At 40.7% G+C, this 11,645-nt stretch overlaps 2 protein-coding genes and 1 pseudogene across 2 annotated transcripts; 2 read left to right on the plus strand and 1 right to left on the minus strand.

Annotated features, from left to right (window-relative positions):
* Nucleotides 1-757: 757 nt before the first annotated feature.
* LOC125198079 (uncharacterized) lies at nt 758-3,139 on the minus strand (annotated as a pseudogene).
* A 1,979-nt stretch (nt 3,140-5,118) lies between these two features.
* LOC125199099 (uncharacterized) lies at nt 5,119-7,462 on the plus strand. The gene has a single exon (XM_089058669.1). The coding sequence runs from the start codon at nt 5,148-5,150 to the stop codon at nt 7,353-7,355; it is 2,208 nt and encodes a 735-aa protein (XP_088914795.1). The 5' UTR covers nt 5,119-5,147; the 3' UTR covers nt 7,356-7,462.
* A 668-nt stretch (nt 7,463-8,130) lies between these two features.
* Nucleotides 8,131-10,430, plus strand: LOC125189668 (uncharacterized). Its single transcript, XM_048086923.2, has one exon. The coding sequence runs from the start codon at nt 8,173-8,175 to the stop codon at nt 10,321-10,323; it is 2,151 nt and encodes a 716-aa protein (XP_047942880.2). The 5' UTR covers nt 8,131-8,172; the 3' UTR covers nt 10,324-10,430.
* The last annotated feature ends 1,215 nt before the right edge of the window (nt 10,431-11,645 follow it).

The raw sequence follows: 11,645 nt of genomic DNA on the forward strand, positions 1-11,645 counted from the left end.
TATTTCCAGAATTACCAATTTGTGGCTTCTGTGAGGGAAGAAGAGGGCCAGCAAGAACATGGACAGGAAGAAGAGGGCAACGAAGAAGATGACGGGGAATCAGGGAGTGGGGAAGAGGATGAAGTAGTAATATCTCGACCACCCACTGAGGGATCGTCACGACGAATTGTGAAGAGTTCATCAAGTAAGATTGGGAAGGCAATGCACAATGTATTCAGGGGATTTTCAACAAGAAAGAACAAAGGGAAAGCTGCAACAAAATACACTCCTTCGGGGAAATAGGTTTTTGATATGAGTTGGTCTCTTATGTATCTTTCAGTGTGAACTTATATGTTTTAATGGTCTTTGGTGAAATTATGTTTATAAATATGTTGGTATTTGTTTATTTTGGAACAGGTTTTGGTCACATAATTAAGGTAAATTCTTGCAGATTTTTTTTAAAAAATTGACAATACAAAGTATCGATTGTCAAACACTCATTCCACCCGGTTGAAAAAAATGACAACAATATTCATCTGACATAATAACTGCCAACTAAAACCAATATAAATCATAATAATTGTCAACAACATCTACCACAAAATGTTAAACATAGTAAATGTCAAATAAGATCCATCACATATGCCTAAAACAAACATCAACAATATTCAGCCTCAAAGCCATGCCCTCTCTTGTCAGTCGTTCCTGCAAATCAACAAAAATTGTCAATAAAAACCTAATAGCTCTCAAATACACAACTCAAATATATACCATGAAATTACTGAACAGCACCATCTGTGCAATTTCTTTGGTCATGCCCCTCTTTCCCGCAATTTCTACAACGGCGGGGAGCTCTCGGTTCATCTTCCTCGCGGACATCCATTTGATTACGTATCCTCCTTCTTCTAATTCGGCCACGCCTTCTAGGAATCAACTGCTGAGGGGTGATGCACAATTTCCATGAAGGTTCAACCCAATAATCTTCGTGTCTTGGTGCATCAAATGAAATTTCACCATAGTACTGTGATCTCCATGTACTTAGGTAGTAGCACTTATCTATGAGATCAATCATGACGTGACCTCTGTCTCTAGCAACTGTACAACCATGTGAACAAGGAATTCTCCACGTCTGTCACTTACCACAACTGCACGTTGACTCGAGATACCTTACTATTTGAACATTGTTGCCCTTTGACACTCCATTTTCTATTCTTCCTCGAGTTCGGACATGGTACTTCCCTATATCTCGGTCAATTACAGTAATGTAATGTTTTCGCCCCTTTGAGTCATTCTTAGCAAGCATGTCCCTCGCCCACGGGGTTAACTCACCTTCAGTGTGTTCTATTTTTTTCTTCTTCTATACCCACCATTTCACCATCCTCCAAAATGTCAAATCAACCAAAGCTCTAATTGGCAACTCTCTAACACCCCGCAACACGTTGTTGTAGCACTCCGACATGTTTGTTGTGGCCACCCCCCATCGAAGTCCACCATCGTAGCATAGCGACCAACGTTCTTTTGTAATCCTATCAAGCATTCGCATCGCACCACGGCTGACATCAGATAGTGCTCGACTTCTTCATTCAAATTTACGTACCTGAGTACTGACCCCCAACTTCCAGATTTTGGCCTTCACACTGGGGCCCTTATGCTTCTTCAACACATTTGCCCTCACATGGACCAAACAAAATTTGTGGTGTATCTGCGGGGCCCTTGTCATGATTGCAGACTCCATTGCTTTGAAGATTCCTTTATGCCTATCTGATATAATGCACACCTCCCTCTCGTATTTCACCACATGAGTTCTTACATGATCCAAAAACCATGACCAACTGTCATTGGTTTCTTCATCCACCACAGCATATGCAATAGGCAAGCATGTCTTGTTAGCATCAAAACCACAAGCAACAAGCAGCTTACCTTTAAATCTTCCTCGGAGGTGAGTCCCATCTATTGTTAACACCGGTGCAGCCTTCTGGAAAGCATGTATTGCAGGCCCAAATGCCCAGAAAACATAATTGAACACATTTGTACGTCTCTGACTCAACAGCTCGTTGTACTTCCATTCAACAATTGTGCCCGGATTCTGTGACTGGAGTTCAAACATGTAGCTTGGCAACTGCCTGAATGATTCCTCCCATCCACCATATACAAACTCTATAGCCTTTCTCTTTGCATACCATGCCTTCTTATAACTGATTGACACACCAAATCTGTCTTGAATATCAACTATTATTGAGAAGACCTTGAAATCGGCACATTGTCGCACATGAGGTCGAATACACAGAGCAATCATTGCCGATGAGAAGTTAGCATGATCTCTGTTAGCACGATGGCCTACACAAGTATGTCGACCCACCCACTTTCTAACTTCCCACATATCGTCATGCGCCCTTTGTGTAACTAAAACCTCCCACTTACATTCTCTCGCTTTTTCAGCGTCTGTGGTGCTGATGATGCCTATACCTGTTGCTGTCGCTCCTGCTGGAAATTTGCATACGGCATGCCACCTTCTTAATTTGCTCTCGACGACCTTAAACTGCTTTTCCTGCCACAAACTCCACATAGTTATAGCAGTCTTCACATGAAGCTTGGAATCAAATTTTGTTCCCAACACAATCCGATGCGGCTCTTTCTCATCCCAATACAAATTGTTGTGTTCATTATCAACAACATCATCAGATACTCCAGAAGGACGACCTGGTAATTTGCGAAAGAATTTCAACCCTCTAGTGTTGTATTCTGGAAGTGGTTGTTCACCTTGTAAAACAGGTTTACAAGGTATTATCTCATCATCAGAAGAACCATCACCATCATCAGAAGAACCATCACCATCACAGAGATCGGGTTCTGGCTCAGTCTCAGATAATGCTGTTGGCTCATTAAGAACATCTGCAACATCTACCTCATCATTCAATCCAACACCAACATCAACAGCATCTACAACATCTCTCTGCTCATTCATACTATGATCAAAGTTCATATGTTCACCCCTCGCAGATGATCCAATACCACAGTCAGAGCTCATAAGTTCAACCCTCGCCGATGATCCAATACCACAATCAACAACTGGTGGGATTTCTGAACTTCTCACAGGTGAATACTCAACAAATAACTCAATACACCCACTTGAATTTTGAGCATTGTTGAACATAAACATTACACTTGCATCATTGCAAATCACAGAACAGGTATAACTCATACCGGAAGCAAAGACTATACATTGTCTCCATAATAATTCAATAGTGTGTTGGTTCATATCTATTCTCATCGCATCACATATCATTGCTACCAATTCAGAATAGGAAACACACGAATTTAATACGATGGAGCTCCTCGCACAAGGTGGATCATAACCAATACCCATATGTGGTAGTTGAACTACTCTACCACCCCAATACAAACTCACAAATACTTGCATGATTTCTGCATCAAAAACATTTTCAAAAAACACCAATTAGGGACATTTTTCCTATAAGCCCTAATTTAAAAAATTGGGTAAAACTAACAAATGAAAGCAAAATAAACATGAATAATGATGAATGTAGCTAAATTGAAGTACAATTATCGGAATTTATAAAGAAAATGTTGGAAATCGACCGAAATTGCCGGACATCACCGGAAATCGCGTAAATTCGTCCCTTGCTTCTGCGTCTGGTCTGTTCTGATGCGTTCTGCCCGATTTTAAAACACGCCCAGAGACGCATAATGGTTATGCGTCATTACCCAAAGACGCACAACGGATATGCGTCACCAATGAAAGACGCATAAGGGTTATGCGTCTTTACAAAACGCAATATTTTTTGCGTTTCCACTTTAACGACGCATCATCGATATGCGTCTTTCTTTAAAGACGCATCTGCTTTATGCGTTTCATTTAGAGTGACGCATAATGCTTATGCGTCACTCCCTGTCTGGGAACAATTTTATTCTTCTTCATTAAGATGGAATGCAATTACAAGCCTAGAACAAAAGAAGAATTCTCCCTGTGTTGGACCCTAGGTTTTTTTTCTTGTCATGAATTTTGTGAAATAGTGAAGTATTAAATAATGTTTCTTTTGTTCATGTTTTGGTAACTTATTTTTTGTGTTTTGCTATGTTTACATACGGTCATTAAATGATTTGGGGGTAGAATTGATTTCACCACAAATTCAAAATTCAACCTAGTTCATGACATCAAGTCTCACTTTTTTCATTTCCTATTTTATTTTTCTTTTACTTAACCCACTTAACACAATTTTTCTTAAATCACGTGCCGAAAAGAAACATCTCCACTACCGCGGAATGGAAGGAGTATAACATAAACTTCAATCGCAGATATAAACGAAAACACACATATTTTTATTCGAGAAATATCAAAATATGGGTCCCAATTTGTTGACTTTTCGTAATTTGAGATTAAATTTGCTGACGTTTCAGAATAAGAGGTTTGACATTATATTTCTTTTACTCTTTTATTTCTTATTATTTTCATCCCAATATAGGCGAGGTAACCTTATCTCTTACCTCGCCTTTAACATCTTTCAAACACTCTATTTTTCTCTCTTTTTAATCGTAGGGATTCAGGCGCTGAAACAAATGATTGTGAGGAGTCTTTGGGCCAAGGACAAAGAATTCAGGTTAATTAGTTTGGGCCCAAATTGTAAATTGTATTTTTAATTTAGGCCCAACACTTGTATTTAGTTTATTAAATTGGAAAATATCAGCCAAATAAGGGATTGAGTTGATAAATGAAATAGTACTTTTTTAGGCCCAACGATTATAGAAATTAAATTGCAAAGTCGATTTCCACCAACACAATTTCGTTAATGCTGCTTAATTTGCATCCATAATTACGTTCTTGCTAGAACTTCCCACATGTGTCTCTATCAATAAGACTGGCAAGACTTGGAAAAAAGTGCATGATTTCAGTCCACCACATTCGTGTCGTAGCAAGTTTCATCCTCACCATAATAGAAAATCAATCAATTTGACAAAAAATATTAATTCTTGACCAAGAACAGGGTAATAAAGACATCACTGAAAAATTAATTTCAAAGTCTTGCGTCAACAAGCCAAAGAAATGGAATACTAATATACTATGTTGATTGAAATAAGAGTGCATGCTACATGCAAACAACAGAGATAATCAGACAGAAATCGAACCAACAGAGTTAGCTTTCGGCCTCATGGCTTCATCCCCAACGCTCGAAGATCCGGATTATCTGAAAAGAGTGCAAGCATCGCTTGATTCAACAATGCCGTGGATAGGCATGTACATTGCAGCAGCTTCTGCCGTCTGCACACTTGCAATGGCGGCCGATGCTTTCATTGGCTTCAGAAGCAAAAAGTATTGGCTTCCCTGTAAGTATTTCTCTCTCAACGCTTTCTCCCTCGTACTTCTAGCAGTAGCCATGAAGCTGCCTGTAGATCTAACGAGTTTAGACCTCACCTCCAACGATAAACTCGCGAGGCTTAGCAGCCTTTATATGATGTCAACCGCTATGAATAATTTCATGACATCGCTGGGCTCCACGGAGAATAACGATATTGTACTAAACATGGCAGCTTTAGGCATTCTAGTCATCACTATTGCTGGAAATGTCATCATTCATATTGTTCAGATTCTTAGCTCTGGATCTATGTTATATGTGTTGCTTCCCCAACAGATGGTATCTTCTGCGCTCATGCTTCTCTTCCTTGTGACGTTATGTTCTGTATCGTTGATGGTTCCGGGAGCTAAAAGATACATAGGATTGAAGTATAATGAAATGCACAAATCATTCTCAAATAGACGAGTAGAGTGGGGAAGGTTTAGTAGTGATGAGATTGAAAATATGGTGAAAGGGTATTGGGTAATGGCTCAAACTAGCAGTCCTCAGTTTGTGCTGGCAAGGTCTGCCATTTCTTCGACTTTAGGATTCTGGTGCCTTTTCACAGTGGCAGGTTTGGTCGAAGCTCGGATTTCACATAGGCTTCTATATCCTAGGTATAAAGTTAATTCTAGTGTTTTTCTTACTTCAAAATATCGTTGGTCCGTTGGTTGGATTTTGAACATTCAGTGTACTGGAGTGGCGATTGGAACTATCACTCCTCTGTTGAGATGGTTCGTTGCTTCGTGGTTCAAGATTTGTGAGATGGAACGGAAGAGTTTTAGAGATGAAGTCAATGTTGACAAGTACTGGACTTGGAGGCTGGTGGAGTGGAGGGACAGATCACTTCCGTTTCAAGTTCAAAGCCGCGTATGCAAGAAGCTTCTTCGTGATGCTGTAAGATTTGTTCTGAATTTCTGCATTGGAGCTCAGATTCTCGTTGTTTTAGCAGCCAAACTAGTTCTATTCCTCTCTGCTAGATTTGGTATAGCAGTTCTCTTGTGTTTACGCAAGAATGAAAGACCTGTTTTAGCGGGAGCATATGTCGATTTTAGGCAATATGTTCTTCTACTTGAAGGTGAGCCACAGCTGCCTAATAAAATCCTCGAGAACATCTGCAACGAGGCGGATGAGCTGATAAAGGGAGGCGAAAAAAGGCAGCCCGAGAATCTGATCCAGCTTCTAAAGAAATCCTCAAACTTCAACGGGTTGGGGCGATTTGACAGCAGCGAAATCCCGAGCTTGCATTCTCAAGAACCTCCAAATTGCTGGTCTATGCCCGTGGTGACTTTGACAGCCATTTCAGTTGCTCTTCTCAACATTGCAGACGAGAAGGCTAACCAGTTAATGGTTTGCATTAGTGAGGGCTTGCCCATCGTGAAGCTTATCGAGGAAACTCTAGACCGTACTGGCGAGTTAGAAAGCATAAGAAAAGCAGCAGATGTGGTTTGGATAGGAGCTGAAGTGTACAGAAAATGGGAGGACACGGATATAAAGAGCACGAGCGTAAGAGGCACAACACACAAGGAAACACTGCAAAACCTTTCTAAGCTTGCAGAAAAGATTGTGACAGATTTTGTGGCTCAAACGAGAGAGATTCTTATGCAGAACCCTCTAAATTGGCCTGCTAGAGTTATAGCTGCTAACTCGATGTACAGGATTGCTCAAACGATCTTGTTAGGAATGGGAGATGGCGAGAACCAAACTGATGATGAGCTTTTTGAGAGTATATCCATCACCATCTCGGATATACTAGCAGCGTGCCTCACCAATCTAGTGCAAGTCATAACATTGAAGTGTCACAGAAACGACATCAAAGAGAGGGAAGAAAGTGTGAGGCGAGCAGCGATTCTTCTTGGTGAGAGCAAAGAGATTTTTGATATTCTGCAGCAACGTGAGCTTCCTAGTCTGGATGTGGAGAAAGCTGCTAAGATTGACGAGTGGAGGGCATCCTTGGCATTGGATATTGAAAATCCTTTGGCATCCGCTTCAACATCATCAAGTGACAATGCAACAACAGTGTAGTAATTTTTATGTTGTTTAAATATGTATCTGGTTGTGACTTTTATCTGTTTTTTTGTTTCCGAGTGCTTTGGCATTTCAAACGCGAAAATAAAATGTGTTCTTATCGAGAGTGGATATTGCTTTTTCTCTGTTTTTACATAGACTGGCATATGATCTACCTAATGTAGTAATATGATCATCGTGAGCAACTCCAAGACGGTGAACAAAAGTATGCCTAGGACCTCGAGCTGCACAAGTGCATCTCGCATCCAATGACGTGTCACATTAAAATGCTTCAGTCTCGAGCTTGCAAAAATTGCTTCCAATCTCTGCAATTTCACAAGCCTTTTCAAACTAGCAATTATGGAAAACAATGGAACACTTCAGAGCATTCCTACTTCAAGTTTTCCAATACTGCTGTCACAACTAATACTGCTGAATTTTCACAACTAATCCTGCTGAATTTTCACACATAGTAACGTTCTTGTTACGTTCTTGCTACAAGTTTTCTACATGAGTCTGTATCTGTAATGAAGTTTTCACATCGGAGTGGAAAACAATGGAACACTTCAGAGCATTCCTACTTCACCATTGACTGGAAAAATAAATATTCTTGACCAAGAAAATAAAGTGCATGGGAATAGCATCAACTTTGAAAAAAAAAACACCCAACTAGTCTTTCATTGAAAAATAATTTCCAAGTCTTGTGTGAACGTGTCAAAGGCTTGATACCCTTTTAACTGAAAAAATCAAGGCGGTAGAGTTATCTTTCGAGCTCATGGCATCACCCGCAGCACGCGTAGATCCGAATAATGTGCAAGATTCACTTGATTCAACTATGCCATGGATAGGCATGTACATTGCAGCAGCTTCTGCCGTCTGCACACTTGCAATGGCAGCCGATGCTTTCATTGGCTTCCGAAGCAAAAAGTATTGGCTCCCGTGTAAGTATTTCTCTCTCAACGCCTTCTCCCTCACACTCTTAGCAGTAGCCATGAAACTACCCGTAGATCTAACAAGCTTGGAAACAACCAGCAAGGAGAAACTCACTAGGATCAGCAGCGTTGTTTTGATGTCGACTGGTATGAGTAATTTCATGACATCTTTGGGTTCCATGGAGAATAATGAGATTGTACTAAACATGGCAGCTTTAGGAATTCTTGTCATCACTATTGCTGGAAACATATGCATTCATCTTGTTCAGATGCGTAGCTTTCGATCTATGTTATATGTATTGCTGCCCCAACAGGTTACATCTGCTGTCATCATGCTTCTCTTTCTTGTGATGTTATGTTGTATGTCGTTGATGATTCCAGGTGCCAAGAGATACATAGGTTTGAAGTATAATGAAATGCACAAATCGGTCTCGAATAGACATGTAGAGTGGGGAAGGTTTAGTAGTGATGAGCTTGAAAATATGGTGAAAGGGTATTGGGTGATGGCTGCAACTAGCAGCCCTCAGTTTGTTCTTGCAAGGTCTGCCATTTCTTCTATTTCCGGACTCTTGTGTGTTTTCACAGCTCTGTTTTTGGTACAAGCCCGGTTTGTAAAGTACGGTTCGAGCTTGGGTACTGATAGTACCAACGATACCGGTCCCATTGTTTCTTCCGTGTTTCTTACTTCGGATTACGGCTGGTCAGTCAACTGGATTTTAATCATTCAGTCCCTTGGAGTGGCAATGGGAACTATTGCTCCTCTGCTGAGATGGTTCACTGCTTCGTGGTTCAAGATTGCTGAGATGGAGCGAACGAACTTCAGAGATGAACTGAAGGTTGACGATTACTGGACTTGGAGGCTGGTGGAGTGGAGAGACAGATCGCTTCCATTTCAAGTTCAAAACCGCGTAAGCAAGAAGCTACTTCGTGATGCAGTCGGATTCGTTCTGAATTTCAGCATTGGATTTCTGATTCTGCTTGTTTCAGCTGGAAAACTAGTTATATTCCTCTCTGCTTGGTTTGGTAGTTCAGTTTTAAGGGTGGGAAAATCTAAATCAAGTGATGGAACACAAGTGGATTTTAGGCAATATGTTCTTCTACTTGAAGGGGAGCCACAGTTGCCTTATAAAGTCCTCAAGAACATATGCAACGAGGCGGATAGGCTGATACAAGTAGGCGAAAAAAAGCAGCCCGAGAATCTGATCCAGCTTCTAAAGAAATCTTCAAACTTCAATGGGGTGGGACGATTTGACAGCAGCGATATCCCAAGCTTGGATTCTCAAGAGCCTCCGAATTGCTGGTCTCTGCCCGTGGTGACTTTGACAACCATTTCAGTCGCTCTTCTCAACTTCGCAGACGATAAGGCTAAACAGTTATTGGCTAGTGTTAGTGAAGGCTTGTCCATTGTGAAGCTCATTGAGGAAACTCTAGACAGATCCGGGGAGTTAGAAAGCATCAGAAAAGCAGCAGTTGTGGTTTGGGATGGCGTTGAATTGTACAAAAAATGGGATGAGACAGATTTGAAGAGCACGAGAGTGAGAGGAACAACGCAGAAGGAAACACTGCGAAATCTTTCTAACATGGCAGAAAAGATTGTGACAGATTTTACGGCTCAAACGAGAGATATTCTAATGCAGAATCCTCTAAACTGGCCTGCTAGAGTTATAGCTGCTAACTCAATGTACAGGATTGCTCAAACGATCTTGTTAGGAATGGGAGATGACGAGAATCAAGATGGTGACGAGCTATTTGAGAGTATATCCATCACCATCTCGGATATACTAGCAGCGTGCCTCACCAATCTAGTGCAGGTTATAACATTGAAGTGTCACAAAAGCAACATCAAAGAAAGGGAAGAAAGTGTGAGGCGAGCAGCCATTCTTCTTGGCGAGAGCAAAGAGATTTTTGAAATTCTGCAGCAGCGTGAGCTTCCGAGTTTAGATATGGAGATAGCTGCTAAGATAGACGAGTGGAGGGCGTCCATTGCGCTGGTAACTGAAGATCCTTTGGCATCTCCTTCAGCATCATCAAGTGACAATTCAACAACAGCATAGTAGTAATTTTCATGTTGTTTGATCTATTTTCAGTCATAAATGTTTCTTATCAAGCGTGGTTATAACTTTTATCTGCTTTTTTTGGTTTCCTGAGTGCTTTAGTTTTCAGTTGCAAAATAAAATGCGTTCTTATCAAGAGTTGTTATAACTTTTTATGCTTCATTGTTTTATGATGTTTTTGCATTTAGATGGTAAATGATTCATTGACGGGGAATTTAAAAACGAAGACGTAAAGTATGCCTTGAATCTTTGCCACAAACGGGATGGATGTTCGTTTGATAAGTCGGAGAGAAACTAAACTTGGAATACTATTCTACGAAGAGAAGCAATCTATATCTAAAGTGGCAGTTGCAGGGAAATTAACAAAAATGGCGAAAAATTATTTGGGGGGAAAATGAGCATATCCTCTTGACACGTGATCTTCTCATAAAGAAAAATATTTTTTATTTGTTTTGAGTCTTTCCATGAAGTTGTACAGAGAATTAACTACAGTGGCTTACACAGAAAGTTTTGAACTTCTACGGCTCCCTTTCCTCCGTTCCTTCATAGTTGAGTCATTTTTCCATTTCAAAAAATTCCCTCATAGTTGTGTCATTTTCATTTATAGTAATTTTTTCCTCTCTCTTACTTTACTCTCTCTTACTTTATTCTCTCTACTTTATTCATTTTATACTTTATTCTCTCTACATTTTTCTCTTTCTTACTTTTTTATCTATTTATTTAACACACTCAACATTCATTTCTTAAACTCCGTGCCGAAAAGTTCCGCCTCAACTATGAGGGAATGGAGGGAGTATTATAAGTAGCAGCTTGGCTAAATGCCCTTCTGTGACTTATTAAGAAAATGAATCTACCTATAGCAACTTGGAGGAATCGGAGGTAGATGGCTTTGGAGAAATGGTGGCAGAGGTCGACGGCTTTGGAGAAATTGAAGGGAAAGTAGGGCGGAAAAGGCTATCTGGACTTGGGAAAATCCGGCGGCTCAACGTCAGCTTCAGGGCGACTACTTCGGCGTCGATGCGGTGGCTACCGGCATTGACGGACGCAGCACATGCCAAGCTAGCTACCGCTGGAACACTAGAGAATGAAAGCGGCGCCGATAAGCATTATTGTCGGGGACGGAGCCAGGATCGGAGGGGTCGGAAGCGAATGGGATTTCCTATTAATTTTCCTGGTCCTCCTTCGCCGCCGGTGAGGTCGGACTGTAGGTTGCAGATTTGGAAGCATTGAAGGATGGAGAAGATGTATTGGAAGTTGGGATAATAAATTACTTCCATCTTTAAAAACATTCTCACTGTACTATATTCTTGATACAATAATAC

Source organism: Salvia hispanica, chromosome 5, assembly GCF_029641045.1.
Source record: "Salvia hispanica isolate PSC_SH4W2 chromosome 5, Shi_PSC_v1, whole genome shotgun sequence".
Taxonomy (NCBI): domain Eukaryota; kingdom Viridiplantae; phylum Streptophyta; class Magnoliopsida; order Lamiales; family Lamiaceae; genus Salvia; species Salvia hispanica.